The sequence below is a fragment of the Opisthocomus hoazin genome, chromosome 30 (assembly GCF_030867145.1).
Source record: "Opisthocomus hoazin isolate bOpiHoa1 chromosome 30, bOpiHoa1.hap1, whole genome shotgun sequence".
Taxonomy (NCBI): Eukaryota; Metazoa; Chordata; class Aves; order Opisthocomiformes; family Opisthocomidae; genus Opisthocomus; species Opisthocomus hoazin.
Genome location: NC_134443.1, coordinates 2112805 through 2135422, shown reverse-complemented (window position 1 = coordinate 2135422; position 22618 = coordinate 2112805). Strand labels below are relative to the sequence as shown.

Here is a 22618-nt window from a genome sequence, read left to right as displayed (position 1 = left end):
CCACCAAATCACCTTTCTTGGGCCTCGGCGAGCTCCGGTCCCGTCCTCGGCGTCCCCCTGAAAAGCAGCTTTGTCCTCGCAGCCGGGCGAGGGCGGCCGCTCCTGCGGCAGCGGGGCCAGGGCTCCCTGGGCGGCCGAAGCCCACGCTCCTGGCTGGCTTGGAAGACGTGGAGAGCTTCCGGGGAGGGGAAAAAGGAGAAATTATAAAAATACCAAAATCCTCCTGTCTGCCCACTTCTAGCGCTGCCGCAGTGAAAGCGAATGGGGGCTGCGGCCAAGCGAGCGGCCCCGCAGCAGCCAGGGCCACAGAAGACGCCCGAGCCCTTCATTTTTTATACCGAAGTTTATTAGTTTTTAACTTTCAATATATTTAACCTTTTATTTTTTTTTAAAAAACAAAAACAACAAAACACGTTTTGGTCTGACGTTGGTTAATGGTCCTTTTCCCCCAGCCCTCTGCGCGGGGAGGTCTCGCCGCGCCCCGGGAGGGCGCGGGAGGCAGAGCTGAGCCCGGTTCCTTCTGTCTCCCAAATAAATAGAAACAAAAACAACCCAGGTGCCAACTTGTCCTGTTCCGGCCGGGGACGGGACCGGGAGCGGCCGCCGAGGGCAGAGCCTCGGAGCCCCTTTACAGCAGCGAGGGGACTCGGCTCCTCGGGGCAACCGCAGGGACCGAACCCCGCAGCCGCCTGCCCCGGCGCCCGTCCCCAGCGTCACCGCGCCGCCCCGACACCTCCGGGCCCTCGCGCCCCTCGTCCCACCCCGCCGCCCACCAGAGGGGCCCGTGCCCGGTGTCTGAGGCGGGGGCTGCGGGACGCGCTCCCCTCCGCCGAGGGGTGGTCGGGAAAAGGGGGATCGCAGCGGGCCGGAGCCCGGCGAGGGGCTGGAGCCGGGGAAGGAGCCGTCCCGGGGGGACGCGGGCGGGAGCCGTCCTGGCTCTGCCCGTCCCGGGCGCGGCCGGGGCTTAAGGCAGCGGGTGGGAGGCAGAAAGGGCCCCGGCGGCGAGCGCGGGGCAGGGGAGCAGCGACCGCAGCCACCCCCGGCACCGCGGCGACGGAGGGGGCTGGGGGCCAAGCCGGGCTCTCCGAGGTCCCGCTTTGCTCTGCCGGACCACGGAGAGGAGAGGATGGAGGGGACGGGGACCCCGGCGCTGCGCGAGGTGGCGTCGGTGGGACCTGACACCCCCCGGGCTCGGCCCCCGGCAGCGCGGAGACGGGGCGAGGGCGCTCAGTCGGTTTTGCGGTGGTTGTTGTTGAGGACGGGGTGGCCGTTGGAGAGGGGCCCGTTCTTCGCTGCCTCCTCCTCCTCCTCAGAGTTGTCCGTCTCTTCACGGTCGCTCCTCTCATCCTCCACTACCTGCGGGGGGGGGAAAGGGGGGGCTCGGTCAGCGGCACCCCCTGTTCCTGCCGTGCCTCGGTTTCCCCCACGCCACCACCGCCGGTTCCTCCCCCCCAGGGCTCTCCGGGAGTCGGGACGCCAAGCGCAGTCGTGCTTCCCGGTTTGGGGGTCTCCCCTGCAACCCCCCGATCCCCCCCTCACCCCGCGGCAGCATCTCCCCACCCGCCCCCAGCCCCCTCTTGCCTTTCCAGTTATGAACTTCTGGGCCATGCGGATGATGAAGTAGGCCCAGAAGATGTGCAGCGACTGCAGCACCACCATCATGAAGTTGAAGAAGTAGTAGCCGAAGAAGGCCGGGTAGAGGTCCAGCGGGTAGACCACCGTGCAGTGCATGATCCTGCGAGGAGCAGCCCCGTCAGGCACGGGGAGTGGCCGCCCACCCGCCGCGCGTCCCCCCGCCCCTTCCCCGGCCACTCACCAGAAGGGCAGGATGACCAGGCGGGTGACGATGAAGACGGCAGCGAAGACGATGAAGATGTTGTTGCAGGTGTTTCTCCAGCCGGCGTAGTTGAACATCTTGGCGGACTGCGGGGCAGCGGGGGGTGAGCGGGGGGGCGGGGGGCAGCGGGGCGGGGGAGGGGGCGAGGGGGCCGTACCTCCAGCAGATAGTCCGCCGAGTCGTGCAGGGCCATGATGAGGGTCCCCGCGCGGATGTAGTTGGCGAACCAGGAGAAGCTGATGAGGATGATGGTGGCGACGTGGTGGATGATTTGCTCTTTGAAGTCCTGCGCCCAGGGAAGGGGGGGCCGGGGGTCACAGCGGCCCGGCTCCCACCCCGCGCCGCGCTCAGCCCCACGCCGCCCTCCGCGGCCCCCCGGCCCCCCAGGCCGCTGCTCCCCAGCGCCGCGAGGGCGAAGAGAACCCGGCCAAGGCCAAGGCGTCGCTGTGCCCCCCCCCGCCGCAGCCCACCTTGCGCTTGACGTCGGAGGCGATGCTGAAGAGCAGGGACCAGTAGAAGGAGAGCTCGATCATGTAGTACCAGTACTGGGAGGGCAGCATGCTCTGCGGGGCAAGAGCCGCGCTGGGGGGATCCTCCGCGTGCCCCAGGGGGTCTCGATCCCCTTCCGTCGGCACCAGTCAGACCCACGGGTGTCCCGGGGACCCTTCCGCACCCCACGGCGCGCAAACCCCCTCCCCACAAACCCACACGGGCGCCAGAGACGCTGCGCGAGCCCGGAGAGACCCCCCCTGCGCCCCGGGGGCTCCGGTTCCCGGCTCCGGTCGCCCGGGCAGCCCCCACGGCGGGAGGGGCCGGCGCGGGGCCGCGCGCTCACCTGGATGGGGTACCCCTTCCACACCTCCCGCAGGTCGTAGAACCAGGGCTTCTGCGGGACGCGGGGGGCAGAGAGAGAGCGAGAGGCGTTAGAGGGGGCCGGGGGGGCCGGGTGCGGGCAGGGAGGGGGGCACGACACTCACATCCACTATGACAGCCATGCCAGCAATGAAAGCAAGAAGGTAAAAGGTGAATCGCCAACTGGAAAAAGGAAGCAGACGGTCCTCAGGCGGGCACCGGGCGAGGGAGGGAGACGGACGGACCCCCCGGCCCCACGCTGCGCCCTCGCGGGGGCCCCCGCCCGCTGCGGGCAGGGTGACGGTGACGCCGGGCGCGGGGGTCTCACCTGGCCTCCCTGAACTTCTTCAGCAGGCTGGGCCGGTCCTGGTTGCGGCGGCGGCGAAACCAGCGCTCCACTTGCCGCACCGTGCAGCCGCTCTTCTTGGAGAGCATCTCCACGTCGGCCTGGGGGACGGCAGGGACGTCACCGCCGCGCCGCGGCCGCGCCCCGGCCCCGCCGCCCGCCCGGGGGCCCCCCCTTCCCCTCACCTGCTTGGGGTGCTTGGTGGTGGCAGCGTAAAACTTCTCCAGCACGGCGTTGGGGGTGGCTTTTAACCTGATCTTCTCCTTGACGTTCAGCAGCCCGGCCAGGGGGGTGGCCACGTACCTGCGGAAGGAGCCGGGGGACGCAGAACGTCCCCAGCCCCGGTCACCCGGCTGCCGTGGCCCCAGCGAAGCCACCCGGGGACCCGCAGCCGTGCCTCAGTTTCCCCACCCCGCTGCTGCTTCTCCCGGCTGGGGTTTACCACCGGCGAATCCCCCGGGTCCCTCCGCAGCCCGGGGTTGGGGGCCTGGCCCCCCATGCAGCGGCAGGGCCGCATCCACCCCGGCGAAGGGCTCTCCCCCCTTCTGCCGCCGTCCCAACAAAGCCCGCTCTGTCCCCGGCCTCGGCTCGCCATTGTTTGCCCAACGGATCGCTCCGCAAACGCCGGGCCCGTGCCGCGACGAGGGCAGCGGGGGATGCACAAAGCCGGGTCTGTGCGGGCGCCGGGGCCGCGCCCGGCCCGCAGCGGGCGCTGGGGGGGGGCACAGGACCCCCGGGGTGCCACGGGCACCCCCAGGCAGGCGACACGTCGCGGGGTGACCCCACAGCGTGCCCCCAGCCCCCGGGGATTGTCCCCCCACCCCAGGGAAGGGACTCACGTCTCAAAGAGGTGCCGCACGATGAGGAAGAGGAAGGCCAAGGGCAGGGTGATGTAGAGGTCGGAGGCCTTGGCGTAGACGCGCCCATCCCGGTCCTCCAGGTCGGCCCAGGTGAGGTTCGCCGGGAGCCAGAGCCGCTCCCACCAGAAGTAGCTGTACAGGGTCTGGAACATGCTGGGGGGGAAGGGGGGGGTGAGGGGGGCTCCCCGCAGCCCCGCGCGGCCGGACCCGGGCCCTGCGCGCAGGCGGTCGCTGTGCCCCGAGCTGCGCCTCGGCTCCCGGTGAGGCCCTGGGTGGGCTCTGGGTGGGCTCCCAGCTGGGCTCCGGGTGGGCTCCCAGCGAGCCCCTGGCTGGGCTGCGGGTGGGTGCTGGGTGGGCTCCTGGCAGCCCCTGGCTGGGCTCTGGGTGGGCTCCCGGTGGGCGCTGGGCGGGTGCTGGAAGCCCCCCCGGTGCTGCTGGCGGCGGCCGGGCTCGGCTGCGGCCGGGCCGGACTTTGCCCCCCGCGGCGGGAGGTCGGCGGGTGATGATTAACCGAGGCCGGGTCCCGCTCCCACCGGCGGGACAGGGCCTTGGCCGGGAACCGGCCGCTCCCCGGTGCCGAGGCCTCCCCCGGCGGCGCGGCGGGGCCGGCAGCGGGCACGGCCGGGACGGGGAGGAGGAGGAGGAAGGGGGGGCCGGGGGGGACCACCCCGATGTGGTTTCCTCCCCCAAGCCCTGTGCCCGCATCCCGGGGGCTTGATCCCGGGCCCGGAGCCCCCCGCCCCGAGGCCTGGGGGGGAACCAAGGCCCGGAGCCCCCCGCCTGGGGGGGAAGCGGGGCCCGGAGCCGCCCCCGCCGCTCAGCCGGGCCCCGCGGGGCTCAGGGGGTCACCGGGAGCAGCTCCGCGGCCCGGACGCGGCGGGGGAAGCCCCCGGGGCCCGGCTCGCCCGTCCCCGCCGGCCTCTTCCCCCCGCGGGCAGCCGGACCCGGGCGGGGGGGGGGGGGGTGTTGATGCCCCCGGGCCGGTAACGGGAAGGTCCCGGCCCCTCCCGGGGTGGTTCAGGGGCGGTCCCGGCGGGCACCGAGCGGGTCCCGGGGGGCACCGGAGGCTGGGGCCGCCCCCGCCCTCCCCCGGCGGGGCCTGCGGCCGGGCTCGGGGCCTGGAGCGCGGGGAGGGAACCGGCTGCCCCCGCCCCGCCCGGGGCCGAGCCCGCAGGCCCGGGCCCGCCGCACCGGGGAGCCCCGGGGGCTGCGGGGGTGGGAAGCGGCCCGGCGCGGCCCCGCCCCTCCCCCCGGCCCCACTCACGCGCCGCGCCCGGAGCCGCCGCCGCCGCCTCGCGCTGCCGCTCGGTGCCCCCCTCCCCCCCCCGCGCGCCCCGCGCCAGGCAGCGGGCGGGAGTGACGTCACCGCCAACGCCGCGGGCCCGGAGGGGAGCGGGGCGGGGCGCCAGGCGTGAGCAATCCATCGCCGGGGGGCGATCGGCGGGGGGGGTGGAGGGCGGCACCGGCGGACGGGCGGACCCAGCCGCGCGCCCGCGCCGTGCTCGTCCCCCGCGGGCCGCACCCCCCCCACGGACCCCTGTGGACCTCACACCCCCACCACGGACCCCTGTGGACCCCCCCGGACCCCTGTGGACTCCCCCGGACCTCACCCCCCCCCCCCGGACCCCTATGGACACCCCCCGGTCCCCCCGCACCCCTCTACGCCACCCCGCCGTTAGCGGCGGTCCCTGTGCGTGGCGCCCCCTACCGGCCGCGCCGCTGCACCCCACGGGGGCGCCCCGAACCCGCGTGTCCGTGGATCGAGTCCTTTATTTGCCAAGGGCTGAGGCCGCGTCTCGGGCGCGGGGCTGCGCGTGTCCCCCCCGCACCCGCGGAACCCTCCCGTGTTAAGGCCACTAGAAAGATGCGGGTGGTCCCGGTGGCGGGTGAGGAAGGAGACCCCCCATCCCCCACGCGTGTGTCCCCCCCGCTCCTGTCCCCAGGGACCCCCCGTGGGGTCTCCACGGAGGATGGACGAGCGCTGGGTCCCCACCGCACGCCCCGGGAGCCGGGGGGCCGCCCCCTTTCCCGCCAACCCGCGCGGGAGGCCACGCCCCGAAGCCTGACAAGGGCGGCGGGGTTGGGGCCGTACTGGGTTGTACTGGGCTGTACTGGGCTGGCGGGGGCCGGGCGGTTCGGGGCGCGGCTCGGCGCCGCGATGGAGCGGTTCGTGGAGGGGACCCGGGCGGTGCTGCAGGTAGCGGGGCCCGGGGGGGGACGGGGGAACACGGGGGGAGTGGGGTGCCCAGGGGAGCAGGGTGCATGGAAACTGGGGTGCGGGGGGACTGGGTGCCCAGGGCCTTGGGGTGCAGGGGAACTGGGTGCAGAAGGTTTGGGGTGCAGGGGAACTGGGTGCCTGGGGAACTGGGGTGCAGGAGAACTGGGGTGTAGGGGGCTGAGTGCCCAGGGGCTGGGGGTGTAGGGGAACTGGGGTATGCAGGGGAACTGGGGTGCAGAAGGCTCGGGGTGCAGGGGGACTGGGGGGCTTGGGGTGCAGGGGAACTGGGTTCCTGGCTAACTGTGGAGCAAAGGAACTGGGTGCACAGGGGCTTGGGGTGCCTGGGGAACTGGGGTGTAGGGGGGCTGAGTGCCCAGGGGCTTGGGATGCAGGGGAACTGGGTGCCTGGGGAACTGGGATGCAGGGGAACTGGGGTGCAGAAGGCTTGGGGTGCAAGGGAACTGGGGTGCAGGGGAACTGGGGTGCGGGGGGCTTGGGGTGCAGGGGGACTGGGTGCAGGGAGGAGCTGGGTGTCCGGGGACTGGGGTGCAGGGGGGACTGGGGTGCATGGAGACTGGGTGCCCAGGGGCTCGGGGTGCATGGAGACTGGGGTGCAGAGGGCTTGGGGTGCAGGGGGACCGGGCGCAGGGGTGCCCAGGGGAGCCCCTCGGCCCCGCGACAGCCCACCGCCCCGGGGACACCCCAGGGCACTTCCCCGGCCGGGGGCTCCCCTGCGGCCTTGTCCCCCCGCTCGCAGCACACGGGCGCGGGGCCCTGGCCCGCTGCGGGGGGACGCCACAGCCGCCCGCCCTGGTTCCCGCCTCGGCTCGTGCGGATCAAACGGGCGAGTCCGGGTGGTGGCAGGCGGGAATCGTCCCCGAGAAGGGGCCCGGGGACAGCGGCCCCCTCGAGCACGGCCGGATGGGCGCCGGGTGCCAGGGACAGGGGTTCTGCGCGGGGACGGGGGTGATGCTTTTTTTCCTGCTGCAGGCAAGAAAAAAAGGGGTGAAACTTTGTGTTTTGGGGGGCAGCAGCCAGCCCCACGCTGCCTCCCCTCTCACCGTCCTTGGGGAAACCGCTTTGGTCCGGGGTTGAGATGCTGAAGGCTCCCGGGGCCGTGACGGCGTCCCCGGGGTGGGACAGGCCCCGTCCCCCTGCCGCGGTGGCTCGTGGCCGAGCAGGGTTTGCCCGTGCTCCGCGGGGCCCCGGTGCGCCCCGTTTCGCCCACGCGCCCCCGAAACGTGAGGTGCCAGAAACAGATCCCGGCCAGGTCTGGCGCTGAGGGTGCCGGGCTGTTCGGTGCTCCGGGGACGCCGGGAGCCCGTCCGCTGCCGCCGCCGGCAGTGGGGAGATGGGTGCTGGCAGGTGGCATCTGTGGGTGGCACCCCCGAGGAGTGGCCCCGGGGACACCGGCACGTCCCCTCAGGGGCAGCGGAGGGGAAGGGACCGGCTCGGGGGGCTTTGGCGCTGGGGGCCGCGGCACTGCCGTGCCTGAGGCCTCACGCCCCGGCAGGAGCGCGTCCGGCGGCACCAGGAGGTCCACGTGGTGATGGGCAACGAGGCCTGTGACCTGGACTCCACCGTCTCGGCCCTGGCCCTGGCCTATTTCCTGGCACAGGTGAGGCTCGCCCGCGGGCTCGGGGGCGGCCGGGGGCTTGGGGGACGCCTCACGGGCTGTGGCCCCCCCACCGCAGACCGCCCCGGCTCCCAGAGCCGCCTTCATCCCGGTGCTGAACATCCCTCGCGCCGACTTCGCCCTGCGGACGGAGACGACGTTCCTGCTGCGGGAGCAGGGCATCCCCGCCGCCTCGCTCGTCTTCCGGGACGAGGTGGACCTGGGCGCGCTGCACCGCGCCGGGCTGCTCACCCTGACGCTGGTCGATCACCACGTCCTGCCGGGGTGAGCCGGGGAGGGGGCGTGGGGACCGCCGGGGCCCCCCACCCAAAGCCGCGCTTCCTCCGTGCTTGATTTTGAGCTGGGGTGGGCACAGCCTTGCCCGTCCCGGGGCATTTTTGGGGCAGAAGGAGAGGAATGCGGGGGGTTTCCGGGCTCTGCTGCGGGGGACGCATTGCCGGGGCCGTGCCGGGGCTCTCACCGTCCCCCTCTCGCCTGCCAGCGCGGACGCCGCACTGGAAGAGGCCGTGGTGGAGGTCCTCGACCACCGGCCGCTGGAAGGGGCCCGCGCTGCCGGCTGCCGGGTGACAGCCGAGCCGGTGGGCTCCTGCGCCACGCTGGTGACCGAGCGGATCGCCCAGGGCCCCCCAGGCGTGCTGGACAGACCCACGGCCGCGCTGCTGCACGGTGAGGGCGGGCGGCGCTCGCGGAGCCCACCCGAGGGGGACGGGGGGGACTGATGGCCCCCACTTGTCCTCCCCAGGCACCATCCTGCTGGACTGCGTCAACCTGAGCCCGGCCGCCGGCAAGGTGACGCCCCGCGACGTGGCGTGCGTCTCCCTGCTCGAGGAGAGGTTCCCCGAGCTGCCGGCCCGCGACACCATCTTCGAAGCCCTGCAAGCGGCCAAGTTTGATGTCTCAGGTCCGGTGGCGCGCGGGGTCTGGCTGGGAGCGGGTGCTGGGACAGACCCCTCTCCTTGGGGACGAGGACGCGGCCCCGGGGCTCACGCTGGGCCCCTCTCGTGTCGCAGGGCTGACGACGGAGCAGATGCTGCGGAAGGACCTCAAAGTCCTCTCCGGCGATGAGCTGCTCCTCGCCGTCAGCGCCATCTATGAGGACCTGGAGGTGAAGCTTGGCGGGGGGAAACTGAGGCAAGGGGTGGCACAATGGGGACAGCGGGGTGACATCGGTCTCTGCCCCCCCCCAGACCTTCCTGCGCCGGCCCGGCTTGCTGCGGGACCTGGACGCCTTCTGCCAGGCGCGGGGCTACGCCGGGCTGGTGGCCATGACGATCTCTTTTAACGAGCACTACGAGCCCTCCCGGCAGCTCGCGGTCTACAGCCGGCGCGAGACCCTCCGCAGCGCAGTGAGTGGGGGGCCGGGCGCCCCAACCCCTCGGTGCGGGGGTCTCAGCGGGAGCCGGGCGGGTCTCCGCTGCGGTTCGCCCCGATCCCCCCCGATTTTGGGGGTGCTGGCGGGGGGTCCCAGCTGCCCCCCTTTCCCCCCTCGCAGGTGTGCCGGGCGCTGGAGGAGGCGACGGAGCCGCCCCTGCTGCTGCAGCCCCTCGGGAGCCCCTGGCCCTGCGTGGGCTCCTACGCCCAGGGCAACGCCTTGGCGTCGCGCAAGAAGGTCCTGCCGGTGCTGCGGGCGGCCCTGGGGCCGGCGGGCGCTGCCGGGGGGCCGGCGGAGGAGGGGGCCCCGCCGCCCACCCCCGTCAACAGCCTGGTGGAGGAATGCCCGCTGGCGCAGGCCGTGCCCCCCCTGTGCCCCCGGGAGGTCCTGGAGCGGGTCGGCCGCCTGGCCGCCGCGCAGCCCCCCAGCCCCCCGCAGTGAGAGCGGGCGCGGGGGGCTCCGAGGCGCTGGGGTCCCCACGCGGGTCCCGGCGGGGCGCCCGGCCGCGGCTCGTTAGAGCTCGGCTCCCTGACGAGGACGGGGCCTCAGTGCGGTTTGCCCCCCGCCCCGACGGCCCCGCGGGGGTTTGCTCGCCCGGGGTGGGTTTTCGGGGACCCCACGGGCAGCGGGGCTGGGGCAGCACCCGCACCCAATTAGCGAAGGCGTTGGGGGGGGGTTAACGAGCTCTTGCGGTTCTGCGCCCCTTGGGGGGGCTGCGGGGCCCCAGCTGGTGGGTCCGGCTGCGCAGCCGCCCCGCGCCGGTCACCCACGCGCTCCCAGGATTAAATTTCCCTCTTTTTTCCACTTTCGGCTCCCGGCTCTCCTTCTGCGACGGGCCCCGCGCGGCCGCGCTCCCCCGGGGTGCCCGGCGAGGGCCCACACGCACCGCGGGCATCCTGGGGGGCAAACCCCCCCTGCTCCTGGGCTGCAGACCCCCGCTAACGCCCGTCCAGCTCCGAGGAGCATTTCAGGGCCCCAGAGCGGGGACGGGGGGCTCGGGGCGGCCGAACCCCCAAATCCGGCCCCGTCGGGGGGAAACCGGTCGTGCCGCGATGAGCCGTGGCCTGCGCCGGCTGCGAATGAGGCCAGACCAGTTTGGGTGAGCCACCAGTACCTCACCGGAGCCTGAGCCACCAGTGCCGCCACCGGAGCCGTCACCGGTGCGGAGCCCAGGGGGGTAGGCCCCCGGAGAGGTGAGCGGCCCCGCTGCCGGGAGTCTCTGAGGTCTCATAGAGGGTTGAGCGGGGCTGCGCTGGGGGTCCCCGGGGAGCGTCCGCGCCGTCTCCCGGCAGCTGGGCGCACCCGTTCGCGTCTGCTTTCGGTTTGGAAACGGGGTGGTAGAGGTGGGAACGGGGTGCGGCTCAGTGTGGAGCTGGCGGGGGACGCGCGAGCACCGCGGGGCCAGGCCTCGAGCTGCGGCTGGCGTCTCTCCACAGGTGACGGTGGCAGGGATGGCCGCGGGGACGGCCACCGGGGATGGCCTGGACCTGAGCGACGAGTGGCAGGACGAGGACTTCCCCGGGTAAGGGGCGATGGGAGCGGCACTCCCAAACTCGCTCCCCGCTGGGGACCTGCTGACCCCCAGCCCCGTCCCCGCCAGGCCCTTGCCTGAGGGGTCCCCGGGGGCCGGGGCTGTTCCGCGGCTCATGCAGCGGCGGCTGCCAGCGCCGGAGCGGACCGAGAGCTGCGAGCGCTCACCCAACGCCAGCATCGACCTGGACCTGGACGCGCTGGAGACGCCCTCGGGCAGCGACGGCTTCGAGCGGGAGGGTGAGACCCGGCCGCGGCGGGGGACCCCCGGTTTCTCGCCCCGCTGCCACGCTCACTGGCCGCCCGCCACCTCCCGTGCAGCAGCATCCCCCGCTACGGCTACGACTGGATGACGCGGTGCTACCGGGCTCTGGATCGGCGGGGAGCGTGCTGGGGGTCCCAGGGAGCGCACCGGGGGTGGTGGGGAGCACACCAGGGGTCCCGGGGAGCTTGCTGGGGGTGGCGGGGAGCGCGCCGGGGGTCCCAGGGAGCGCGCCGGGCTGGCGGTGAGCCCCGGAGCGTCGCGGTGCTTCCCAGGCTCCGGAAGAGTCTGCAGGCGGTGACCATCATCCACCCCACCTGGTACATCAAGGCACTCGTGACGCTTGCCCGGCCCTTTCTCAGGTAGGGTTGCTCACACGCGCGTGCGAGGCCTCGCACGGGGCTGTTCACCTCCTGGTGAGCTGGCCCCGGTGCACGAGGGGGTAAGGAGCCGGGGGGGCCTCACCCGCCGTCTCCCCCAGCCCCACACGTCCCTGAGCCCATCCGGCGGTGAGTCCCCCCCGCAGGGCTGGCGTCTGGGGGCCACCGACGCTCTCCTCTCCCTCTCCCTCTCCTCTCTCCTATCCCCACAGGCTGGAGCCGAGCTGGGATGGCAGCCGGGACGCGGCGTGGTGACGGGGACACGAAGGGACAAGCGGTGGCACTGGGGGCTCTCGGCGTGCCCAACGCGGTCCCCGCGGGTGAATAAAGGCCGGGAGCGCGGTGCGCCGTGTGCGTGCGGAGGCCTCACCGGCTGGCAGCACCCCAGCAGCAGAGGGAGGCGAGGAGCCCGGCAGCTCGCGGACGCGCTCCTCGGGCCAGCACAAGGGTTTTATTTCAAGGGGGGGTTGTTCTTCCCAGGGGAGGGAAAACCAAATCAAGCCTCGGCGCTCGCTTACCAAGGCCGAGTGCACCGCGGGGCTGGCCAGGCCCAGCTCCGTGCGGGAGCATCCCGGCGTGGCGGGGAGCATGGCGACGGGGCAAGCCTCTGCCTCCCGCCACGACGCCCAGCACGCGCTACTTAATAAATCCCGGCGCTATTGAAACTATGTACACCCGTGCGCGAATTCGGGAGCCCCAGTCCCTCCTGGAGGGGGGCCCCGTCCTGCCTCGGCCGGTGCCGGTGAGACCCCGGTGGCAATCCTGGGTGGAGGCGGCCCCACCGCGGTCCGGCCTCCGAGGCGGCAGAGGCTGCCTAGTTGGCTTTTTGAGCTTAAAAAATATATATATCCTAAAAAAGAAGGAAGGTGGCGGTTGGCCAGTGGTGGAAAGGCCGGCTGGAGGCACCGTGGGCTCGTCGGTGGCATCGGCGCTGAGCCGCTGCTGGCGAGACACTGAAATGGGGGGGTTTCATCCCAGTTTTGCTCTTCTGCGCCTTTCCGGGAGCGTGCCAAATCAGCCGCCGCGCCAGGCCCGGCCTCGCCGCAATCCCCGGGGAAGCTGAGGCACCGCAGCCCGGCGCGGAGAGGGGCCGAAGGGCAAAAGGAGGACGGGGAGGATTTGGCACATCCGGGCTGCGCCCGGCAGCTCCCGGCGTGCTTCGGGAGGGCGGCTGCGTCCTTTCAGCTGAAATCCCGGCCGGGCACGAGGTGAGGGCCGCCGTCCCTGCCCCCGCCCTGCCCCGCCGCCCCGCCGCCTCGGGGAAGGAGGGCTCTGCCAGGAGGGGACACGACCAGCAGCCACCGGGAGCCGGGCGAGGATCGCTCTGCATAAATTACCGCGGGGTTAAAGAGCTCGAGGTCAGCTTCTCCTCCAGCTGGGGGACCAGGCAGTTCAAGTTTGGGCTGGAAAAGCCAGGAATCTGCAAAATCCGAGAAGCCAGGTTACAGAATCGCACAACCGGTAGCTCGTTTGGGTGTGTTAATTGGCGGTGGTGCCCCGGAGGGGGACAGCGGGCGCTCGGGGCTGCACAGCCAGGTACTCACACGCTACAAGACCCGGGAGCTGCTCCACGGTCGCTCCCGCCCACCCTTGGACCTCATCTCCTGGACGGCACCAGTCTGCGGGGAGGGGGCAGAGCTCCGTCAGCACCGCTGCGGGACCCATCACCCAACTGTGCCACCCCATCACCCGAGTGCAAGACCTGTCACCCAAAGATGAGGCCGCTTCACCCCACCCCAACACCTGTCATGCACCGGTGAGACTCCACCACCCAACTGTGGGTCTCTGCCACCCCAGCATTGACACCCATCACCCAACTGGGACCCACCACCCCCATAGCAACACTCATCACCCAGCCATGACACCCACCACCACCCAACCATGACACCCAGTACCCAACCATGAGACTCTACCACCCCAACACTGACACCCACCACCCAACCACGACACCCAGCACCCAACCATGATACCCACCACCCAACTGTGAGACTCCACCACCCAACCGTACGACCCAGCACCCCGACCGCGCGCGTGGGCAGGGTACCATGGGCAGGCCTTCGCCTGCGGCCATGTCGCCAGAGCCAATATGCGTCAGGTGGACGAAGTTCATGGGCTCCCCGATCATGGAGCGGTCGATCCGTCTCCTCCTCTTCTTCTGCAAGCGGAGGAAGGCTGTCAGCCCCCGCTGAGCCCACGGCCCCAGGGCCCCAAACCCTCCCGAACCGGCCAGGCTGAAGCTACTCACGGGCTGTGGCTTCTCTACGACGCAGCAGCCCAGCTTGTGCCAGAAGTCGCTCATATTCGCGGTGGCGTCCAGCTTCCCTCCCTGCCGGGCTGGCTGCGAGGGGGGACCGCGCCGGTGCAGAGACCCCCACGTGGCCTCACTCCATGGGGGGACCTGGTCGGGGTGGCCGAGTCGGTGGGGACACACCTGGAGGGAGGCAGAGCAGGGGAAGGGCTGCGTCACAGCTGGGAAGGGTTTGTCCCCAGGGGCAGGGACATGTCGGAGCTCGATGGCGGGTGGAAGGGGACAGACGCGTTGGGGACGTTGGGGTGCAGGATCAGCCCTGACCCACAGCTGCCCCCAGCTGCCCCTCGGCTGATGCATCTGGTTGGGGAAACTGAGGCACAGCGTGGCGAGGAGCCGCTGGCTGCAGGTGTGACGGGAGGGGTGATGTCTGCAGTCCTGACTCCCCAAATCCACCCCAAATCCACCTCCCGTTGACCAAAGGGAGCCTGTGGCCACCCAAAGGACCACAGGCATCGCACAGAGACCCCCAGGGGACCCCCCAGGCATCGCACAGAGACCCCCGGCAGATGCCCGGGCAGCACACTGAGACCGAGAGGCGTTGTCCCCACGGCCAGGGCAGGATCTGGCCCCGGCGCAGGCCGCAGCTGAGGGATGCTGCAGCAGGATGGGGGGGACGGAGGCGGCCATGGCAAATCCCAACTCCCTGAGCCAGGCAGCTATAAATATCCCGGCCTTTCCGAAAAGGGGCCGGAGGTTGAGCTCTTCCGCTCCGGCTCGAAAAGCAGTCGGGGGAAGATAAAATGGGGGCTCTGCCCGGCCAGCGCGACTGCACCCCAAACCCCCACGGCCCTGGGTGGGGTAGCCAAGGGGGGTGCGGAGAGGCGGGTTCACCCCCAATATCGGTGCTCCCCCCCCCCAAGGAGAGACAAAACTCTCTGCAAAAGCACCCGTCGGCATGCGCAAAGCTCACCCACCCGGTGAAAGGCCACAGCCTGAGCACAACCCTGTATCAGCCGCCGGAGAGTCCCCACGCCGGTGTGGGGTCAGCTAGCAGCTGCGCCGAGACAAGGCCGAGTTTTGCCAGAGCTTGGCCGGAGCTTGGCCGCGGTGGCAGACGGGTGCCGGACCCCACCGCGTCGGCAAACAGGAAAAGTCCCTTCCTCTGCCCCTGCGCTGGCGACGCCGGATGGGTGCAAAGTCCGCGGCCGCCGGCCGGCGCTTCCTGCCCGCGGCAGGGAGGAGCAGGGCCCAAACCGGGGTGCTACCCCCCGGCTGCGCGGGGATGCTCCGAGCCCGCGGGGCTGCATTGCCCCGGCGCTGGCCCCGCTCGCGGCCTCGTCAGGACCAGCGGGCAGGATCCAGCCCCAGGGACGGCCCCACCACCAGGCAGCACCTGCAGCCCGTCCCCGGGGCGTCAGGGCACCCCACGGCCAGCCCGGCCCCAGGTCCCAGGGGGAGACCTGAGGCGTGACCGAGGGAGCCCCCCGAGCCCCTCACCCTGGCGTCTGGGCCCCGGCTCCCCGCCCGCGCGGCTGCTGAGAACGGGCAGGTTGCGACACGGCGGGGTGGCGCAAACCACGGCCGTGCCCAGGCCGTACCCGCGCCCCGGCCACACTCCGCCGCTCCCCCAACGGCGGACGGACCGGGGTGGGGGGGCTGCCTTTTCTTCCAGCTCCGCTTCCTTAGGAAGTGAGGCTGCCGGAGCCGGCCCCCGCCATGACACCCGGCTCGCTGCCGGATCCGGCAGCGCGGATGAAAGGCCTCGGGGGCCGGGTACCCCCCAAATTCGGCATCACATCTAGTCCCCCCCCCCCAACGAGCCCCAGGAGCGTGCTCAGCCTCATACAAGCCACCGACAAATCCCCATCTGACCCCCCCCGAGGGGTTCAAGCCGCCACGACCCCCCCCGCTCGGCCCCCTCCTTCCTCCCCCCACAGCCACCCCCCAGCACCCCCCAGGCCTCACGTCCTCTCGCCCAGCGAAGGGCGACAGCTGGGGCCAGATCCGGCCACTCTCCCGGCTCCGGGCGGTTATCAGCAGTGGGTCGCGCAGGCCGCAGCCGCCCCGGTTCAGCCCTCTGTGGGGGTCTCACGCAACCCCCTCACTGCTTGCCCACCCCTGCAATGAGTTGTGCCCGATCTCAGCCCCCCCGGGCGGAGGGGCCTGCTCCCGGGGAGGGCGGCTTGCGGCCCGGCCGGCAGAGACAAAATGACTTCCCTGTTGGGAAACCACCGCTCAGCGGCTCTGCGTCACCGGCGGGGACCGGGCAGGGGAGCGCGGCTGTTCGGGGGGGGCCGCTCCAGGCCCTCCAGCAGTGGGGGCGACACGCGCCGGGGGTGCCCGCTGGGGTCCCCCCCAAGCTCGGCAGGGAGGGCGGCATGGGGGTACAGGGCCGTGCTGGGTGAGAACCCCGGGACCCCCCAGCTGCGGGCCCGGGACCTCGGGATGGGGCCGCAAAGTGGGGGGAGAACCCCCTTTGCGTGGGACGGTCACGGCTGCCACCCCGGGAGCACCGGATGCCGGCAAGGGTGGGGGACCTGCGGGGCTCGGTAGGGCTGGGGGGTCCCAGAAGGGCTGAAGGCCCCGGGGGTCCCTCTAAGGCTGGGGGGTCCCTGCAGGCCTGGGGGGTCCCGGTGGGGCTCGGGGCCCTGGTAGGGCTCGGGGGCCCCAGTGGAGCTGGGAACCCCGGGGGTCCCGGTAAGGCTGGGGGGTCCTGGTAGGGCTGGGGGTCCCTGCAGGGCTGGGGTCTCCGGACAGGGCTGGGGGTCCCTGCAGGGCTGGGGGTCCCGGCAGGGCTCCCCGGTCCGAGCAGGGTGCTGCCAGGGGGGTCCTCCCGCCGCCCCCCTCCCGTCCCGGTACTGCGCCCGGTGCCCTCCCCGCCCCCCCCGAGAGCTTTCGGGGGCCCTTCCGCGGGGTCGCACCCCTCGGCTCGTCCCCGGCCCCGTTACCTGCCGCGGCGAGAAGTGCGGGTGGCGGTGCGGGGGCCCGGCTCGCAGCGGCCCGGCGGGTGCGGGACGCGGCACTCCCCGCTCGGCTCGGCCCGGCCCGCAGCACAGCTCCCACCCTGGACAACGCCGGCACTGCAGGGCCGCGGAGGGGGGGTCCCTGGGGGCGCGGGGGGGGCCGGGCGGCCGGGGGTCCCGGCAGGGCGGGGGGGTCCCGGCAGGGCGGGGGGGTCCCGGAGTCCCGGTAGGGATGGGGGTCCCAGCAGGGATGGGGGTCCTGGCAGGGCTGGGGAGTCCTGGTGGGGCTGGGCAGGGTTTGGGGGGTCCCTGTAGGGTTGGGGGAGCTGGAGGTCCCAGAAGGACTGGGGTTCCTAGAAGGGCTGGGGGGTCCCCGGGGTCCCAGAAGGATTGGGGGGTCCCAGAAGGACTGGGGTTCCTGGCAGGGCTGGGGGGTCCCAGCAGGATCGGGGTTCCAGAGCTAAGCGGTGCTTGGGGGTCCCAGCAGGGCTCGGGAACCTGATAGGGTGGGGGTCTCATGGCTGGGGGTCCAGGGGCTCAGCAGTGGGGGCTTGGTAGGGGTCCCTGGCGGGGCTGGGGTTTCTCAGGGGTCCCAAGACAGCTGGGGGTCTCTGCCAGGGCTGGGGGGGGTTGGCTCAAGTGGGGTCCCAGGGCATAGCAAGGCGGGGGGCCCTGGCAGGGCTGGGGGGCCCCAGCTGGGGGGGTCCAGGGGCTCAGCAGTGCTGGAGGGCCACACCTGGCTGGGGTTTCTGGGAGCCCTGGGGGGTCCCGGGCGTCCGGGGGTGCCCAGCAAGACTGGAGGTCCCCACCAGGGCTCAGTTCGGCTCCCGTTTGCTCCCGAGCCTTATTCCCACTTTCTCCATGGATGCACCAGAGCCCTCGGGGGTCCGAAGCACCCGAAAGGGTGGAAACCCCCGGATCACCCCGCGGCCGGCGCCAAGCAGCGTTGCACCACTTCCAGTGCAGGGCCCTTCCGCTTGCACAACACCCGCTGCCGTGCCATGGCCGTGCCGCTGCCACCCGCCATGGCCCTACCACCTCCACCACCATCCGCCACGGTCCCGCCACCTCCATGGCTCTGCTGCCCGCCATGGCCGTGCCGCTGCCACCCGCCGTGGCCCTACCACCTCCACCACCATCCGCCATGGTCCCGCCACCTCCATGGCTCTGCTGCCCGCCGTGGCCGTGCCGCTGCCACCCGCCGTGGCCCTACCACCTCCACCACCATCCGCCATGGTCCCGCCACCTCCATGGCTCTGCCACCCGCCGTGGCCCTACCACCTCCACCACCATCCGCCATGGTCCCGCCACCTCCATGGCTCTGCTGCCCGCCGTGGCCGTGCCGCTGCCACCCGCCGTGGCCCTACCACCTCCACCACCGCCTGCCATGGCTCTGCCACCACCGCCACCACCCACCATGGCCCTGCCATGGCCCCCAGCGAACTCCCGCAGCTCCAGACACCGTCCACGCTGGACTGGGACTCCGGGGCGTCCCCTTGCGCGGTTCCCCAGCCCGCCCAGAGGGACCCACGTGGGGACACCCTCGGGTGAGCCCCAGCGCGTCCCGTCCTGCGTCGGCCCCCAAACCCCATCCAGGCCACCGCTCCCACTCCAGAGCTCCCGAACAAGGCGGCACTGTCCCCGCTCAGCCGGGTCTCTGTCCCGTGCCTGCCCTGGCCGGCGGGCGGCCCCGGCTGATAATACCCCGAGTGTTCCAGCCCTCCTGCCAGCTGAAGAGCCCTTGTTTTTATGTTTCTTGTGCTGCCAGATGACACTGTCCCCCGCTATAGCCCCCCCCCCCGATGTGTCTGCGGGGTCTGGGCAGCCCTCACGAAACCACTGGGTCCAAGGCGCTGCGGCGAGGAGATTTTGATCCCTGCGGCGCAGAGGGACCCCGCATTGCCACATCCCCCATCTCCCCCCGTGGGGTTTGGCCCCGGGTCCCTTCTCCTCTCGGGGAGGGATGCCGCAGGTTCGGGTTGTCCCACAGTTCAGCAGGTGACACCCCAAAGCGCAGGGCCAGGGCAGGCGGGTGGGCCACGTCCAGCTCCTTACGGGGTTGCCCAGCCAAGCCGCGCCCCGTGGCCTTAGGGACCCCTGAAAACACAGCAGCTCGACCCCCCGGAGGGGTCAGCATCCTCCGCTGGGCACCCAGCTGGCGTTTTCCCCACGCCAGGCACTGACGGGGCCGAGCTGGGACTGGGTCTGTTCAGGAGCAGGGGACATGGGATCCTCCTGGCTCGGTGGCAGCAGAGGGAGGAGGAGGAGGCAGAAATAGCCCAGCTGAAAGCCGAGCGCTGGCGAAAGCACTTGGCACTGGCAGAAATGAGCCACGCACAGGGAACGGGGAGGAAAAGGGAGAAAAAAAACCTCCTAAAGCCCCAGAGGAATGCTAATCCCAGGCAAAGCCCAGGGGAGAGGAGGGCAAGGGCGGCTCTCGGCCTCTCAGGTGTGTGGGTCTGGCCTATGCCCCCCCAAAACGGACATTTCGGGGCTCAGCGGCGCCCAGGGCAGGGAGATTCGCAGGTCAGAGGGGTTGCACTGGGATTTCCTTCGCTGTCCCGCTCTGGGGGTCACTGCCCTTCCACACTGCATTGGCGCAGGGGCTGTGGTCACGGCCCAGGGCCCATGGGTGCCATGGAGGGGTGCGGGGGACAGCAGGGCTGTGCAAGGTGCCCCCCACCCTGCCCTCGGAGCAGCCCTTCGCCCAGCCCTGGCAGTGATGCCAGCTTTGGGTGTCTCCCTCCTATTTCTAGCTCCGTGTCTGGCCCCAGACACAAAGCCGAGATATTTTTGCCAGGCAGCGTCAGGACCAAACACACCCAGACTCAGCAACGCAGCAAAAACCCCCACCTTCATCCGGGTTTTTTTTGCACCAAACCTCCCTGCGCTTGACCCGCAAAGTGCTCTCCTACAGCCCAAGGCTCGGGGGTACCCCGGCACCCCATTTCTTCACACGCAGGTAAAAAGAAACCTTTGCCAGCTCCTCGGAGGCTGAAAACGGGCCGCTATCGCCCCAAATCCCGAGCCGAAAGCTGCAGAGTGGATCGGGAATCGCTGCGGGAAATCTCCCACCCTCTGCAGGTTGAACATATCCCGTGTCCGGGTCCAGCGTGCAGGATCCCCTCCTGCGCATCCTCGCCTGCCGTCCCCCGCCTCCCCGCGCGGGTGGGAGCCGCTGACTCATCTGCCACCACCCCCCCCCAGCGAAGGGGAATTGATCGAGCGGCTTCGAGGGGCTGCATTGCAGACCCAGGCGCGCCAGCAGACAAAAGCGACGCTGCGACGCCCGCGGCTTCCCAGCACAAAGAGCCCGGCCGGCATCGAGCCCGTCCATCCATCCATCCTCGACAGGTAAGGGATGGAGGGATGAAAAGCAAGAGGATGCCTTTTTCTTGAAGGGCTTTGGGTGGAGGGGGGCTTTGGCATCCCGAGATTTTTTTGGGGGGTGACATGAGCAACAACCAGCAGGGATTAAGCGGATAAAGGTGGTTTTGCCTGCACGGGATGAGCGCACCACACTGATCCCAGGGGAGATGCTCTTCTTGGGGGTAACACACAACGCAGGAGGGGTTTTTTCCCCGGCATCAACTGCCTTTTCTGGATATTTCAATTTTTTATTTCTTGTTGTTAAACTCCTTTTTCCCCTCTTTGAAGCTTTAAAATCCATTGTCTGCAACATCCATCACCGTTAAATAATTCACTGCTGTTCTGCAGAAAGATACCCAGGGATACCTCCCTGGGGACGAGGCTGTTTCAGAGCACCGTGGCTCAGTTTCCCCGGGGCAGGGGTGACACAGGAGCCTTTCATAGCCTCTGAGTTACATCGGGAATCTTAAATTTAGCAGCTGGTCACCCCTCATCGCGCAGACGGGAGCGAGGGAGGGCGTGATTCAAGGTATGTCTGAATCATCCTTCAGGATTCCGATTCCCAGGGCTTAAACCAGCAGAATCAGTGGGAAAAGGAGGATATTTTGGGTCAGCCAGTTGGTTTTTTTTTTTTCCCTTTCACCTCCGTTGCCAAATGCGCGGAGGTGAATGACATAATTCTGCCAGGGAAAAGCAAGTCAGCGTGGCAGTGACTCAGCTCAGGCCGTGCTGTGCTGGAGAAAAAGCTGAACCACGTCCCCTCCCGCTCTTTCCCAATTCTCTGTGGATGCGGGTGGGGTTACGGGAGGGGCTCTGCAGCACGGCACGGCGTGCTGGGATGGTACAGCACGGCGGGCTGGGATGGCATGGCAGCATGGCATGGTGTGCTGGGATGGCATGGCAGGATGGCACAGCACAGCGGGATGGCATGGCACCAGCGCTGGCAGGGTGGGTGGGGTGCGATGGCAGTGCTGAGCAATGCTTGTTCCAGCCCCTTCTAGAGGGTTCCGTCACGGTCCCCTGGGGCGATGGGATGCCATGATGGCGGGGAGGGAGCGGATGGCGGGGGCTCCGTGGGCAGCGGGGGGGATACGCAGGGACCACCCCCTCGCTGCCCACTCCGCGGGGGACTAGGCAGGGGGAAAGGGCCAGACCCTTTCGCCAGGTTTGGTGGAAAAAGGGTTCGTTTGGATGCTGGTTTCTGTCCCTCCCAGTAAAGCAGGATGGGGAGCACAGCCCATCTTCGCTCCCCACTGATGCCACCCCACAGGCATCGAGGTGCCCAGGACAGGTGCCAGGAGATGGGGGTGGGAAGGGGCTAGCCCCCACCCTGGCCTTCCTTCTCACACTCCCCCCCTTGTGCGGATGGGGAAACCGAGGCACTGGAGGATAACTCCCATTGCACACCCCTCCGAATCGCAGCTCAGAGAAGGGCCGTGACCGAGGCCACGGATAAGATCTGTGGTGGGGCTCATCTCTGTGCTCAGACCCAGCCTAGGGTCAAACCTCCACGACACCACGCTCTCCTGCCCCATCGATTTCTACCGGGGGGTTATCCTGTGGGATTTGGTCAATATGGCAACGCCTGAGAGTTTTGGCCATTTTGGGGCAAGTCGTGCGCCTTTGGTAGAGCTTTTCTCCTCCTCTTCTCCCCCCTCGCCCCCTTCGCCTTCACAGCCCGAAGATGCTGGACACCATCAGCAGCCAGTATGACTCCTTCATCTACTGGAGGATGCCGATCCCGCGGCTGGACATGGCCGAGCTGGAGGGGCTGGGGCTCAGCGACGTGGCCCTCTACAAACCCAAAGAAGGGCTGGGCAAGCTCGCCGGCGAGCGGGATCGGGCCAGCCAGGACATCTCCGATGAAGAGGACAGTCTGCTGCAGTTCAACAGCTTTAATTTCTGGAGAGCTCCTATCGCCAGCATTAGCTCGTTAGATTTCGATCTAATTTGAAGCTCTCCTTTCTGCCCCTCCGCATCCCCCCTGCCCTCTCCCTCTCTGCTAGGCATATGAGGATTTGATTTTGTTGTCAGTTTGGAGGTCGTTTTTTTGTGTTTTCAGGCAGTTTTTGACATTGTTAAATAGCTCACAGTTCCCCCCAGCCCTGACGGTGATGGGCTCCCCACAAAGCTTCAACCTCTCTCCACCTCCCCCTCTTTTCTCCCCTTCTTGCAGCAGTGCTGGAAACACCACGCCAGTGCAAGCAGGGGGTCACAGCACAGGGGGCAACACGTGGGGAGGGGGCAGGGACAGCCACCCCATTGCCCCACGTCCACAAGACAGCGGGCGCAGGAGGGGCTGGGGGGTTCCTACCACCACCCTGCACCCTGTGGCTGTGTGACCGCGTGCGTCCCCGTGCTCCAGGACGAGTGTTGGAGCTCATTTCTCCTGTGCTTTTTTAAGAAACCCATTTGCACAAGTGGAGCAGCGCAGGGCTGGTGGCAGTCGTCTTGGTTTCGCAGAAATCAACGTGCCTGCTCCTCTCCCCGGGACGCAGAGACCCTCTGTGCTCCCCTGGCCCAGGTTCTCCAAAAGCCACTTCGCTCCTTAACCTTCCCCTTGCGATAATCGAGGAGGAAGAGGCAGGGATGTGCCCGGGACACGAGCACAAACCTCTTTCAAGGAAGAAAGCACCTCTCTGAGCCTTGTGGCTGGAGCCCAAGCAGGAGGAACGATGGCCAGGACAATACAAAAAACACAAATACAAATGGAAATGCTCCAACCTTGCTTGGCGGGGTCAA

At 70.0% G+C, this 22618-nt stretch overlaps 5 protein-coding genes across 9 annotated transcripts; 3 read left to right on the top strand and 2 right to left on the bottom strand.

The window, feature by feature from the left end:
- Positions 1-342: 342 nt before the first annotated feature.
- CERS2 (ceramide synthase 2) lies at positions 343-5235 on the bottom strand. Its single transcript, XM_075445138.1, has 11 exons — positions 5160-5235; positions 3875-4048; positions 3221-3338; positions 3018-3136; positions 2815-2872; positions 2673-2723; positions 2308-2400; positions 1995-2123; positions 1817-1923; positions 1582-1735; positions 343-1356 (listed from the first exon to the last, which is right to left on the bottom strand). Exons 2-11 carry the CDS (start codon positions 4045-4047, stop codon positions 1228-1230), a joined length of 1131 nt encoding a protein of 376 aa, XP_075301253.1. The 5' UTR covers position 4048; positions 5160-5235; the 3' UTR covers positions 343-1227.
- Positions 5236-5663: 428 nt separating this feature from the next.
- On the top strand, positions 5664-9925 carry PRUNE1 (prune exopolyphosphatase 1). 2 transcript variants are annotated; one of them, XM_075445130.1, is made up of 8 exons: positions 5664-6092; positions 7627-7731; positions 7808-8013; positions 8231-8415; positions 8492-8650; positions 8760-8854; positions 8937-9095; positions 9242-9925. In XM_075445130.1, the coding sequence occupies exons 1-8, from the start codon at positions 5760-5762 to the stop codon at positions 9560-9562; spliced, it is 1563 nt and encodes a 520-aa protein (XP_075301245.1). In that variant the 5' UTR covers positions 5664-5759; the 3' UTR covers positions 9563-9925. The 2 variants fall into 2 exon arrangements, with proteins under 2 accessions (XP_075301245.1, XP_075301246.1); XM_075445131.1 differs by lacking the exon at positions 5664-6092 and adding an exon at positions 6752-7103.
- Positions 9926-10007: 82 nt separating this feature from the next.
- On the top strand, positions 10008-11592 carry BNIPL (BCL2 interacting protein like). The gene is made up of 4 exons (XM_075445273.1): positions 10008-10643; positions 10722-10989; positions 11055-11275; positions 11506-11592. Exons 1-4 carry the CDS (start codon positions 10573-10575, stop codon positions 11546-11548), a joined length of 603 nt encoding a protein of 200 aa, XP_075301388.1. The 5' UTR covers positions 10008-10572; the 3' UTR covers positions 11549-11592.
- A 118-nt stretch (positions 11593-11710) lies between these two features.
- On the bottom strand, positions 11711-16584 carry CDC42SE1 (CDC42 small effector 1). 2 transcript variants are annotated; one of them, XM_075445152.1, is made up of 5 exons: positions 16493-16584; positions 13539-13724; positions 13338-13448; positions 12838-12912; positions 11711-12713 (listed from the first exon to the last, which is right to left on the bottom strand). In XM_075445152.1, exons 2-4 carry the CDS (start codon positions 13590-13592, stop codon positions 12841-12843), a joined length of 237 nt encoding a protein of 78 aa, XP_075301267.1. In that variant the 5' UTR covers positions 13593-13724; positions 16493-16584; the 3' UTR covers positions 11711-12713; positions 12838-12840. The 2 variants fall into 2 exon arrangements, with proteins under 2 accessions (XP_075301267.1, XP_075301268.1); XM_075445153.1 differs by lacking the exon at positions 16493-16584 and adding an exon at positions 15510-15631.
- Positions 16585-19358: 2774 nt separating this feature from the next.
- Positions 19359-22311, top strand: MLLT11 (MLLT11 transcription factor 7 cofactor). 3 transcript variants are annotated; one of them, XM_075445151.1, is made up of 4 exons: positions 19359-19469; positions 19592-19861; positions 20353-20405; positions 21554-22311. In XM_075445151.1, exon 4 carries the CDS (start codon positions 21561-21563, stop codon positions 21828-21830), a length of 270 nt encoding a protein of 89 aa, XP_075301266.1. In that variant the 5' UTR covers positions 19359-19469; positions 19592-19861; positions 20353-20405; positions 21554-21560; the 3' UTR covers positions 21831-22311. The 3 variants fall into 3 exon arrangements, with proteins under 3 accessions (XP_075301266.1, XP_075301265.1, XP_075301264.1); XM_075445150.1 differs by having other exon boundaries at positions 19417-19861; positions 20356-20405; XM_075445149.1 differs by lacking the exons at positions 19359-19469; positions 20353-20405 and having other exon boundaries at positions 19775-19861.
- Positions 22312-22618: the final 307 nt, after the last annotated feature.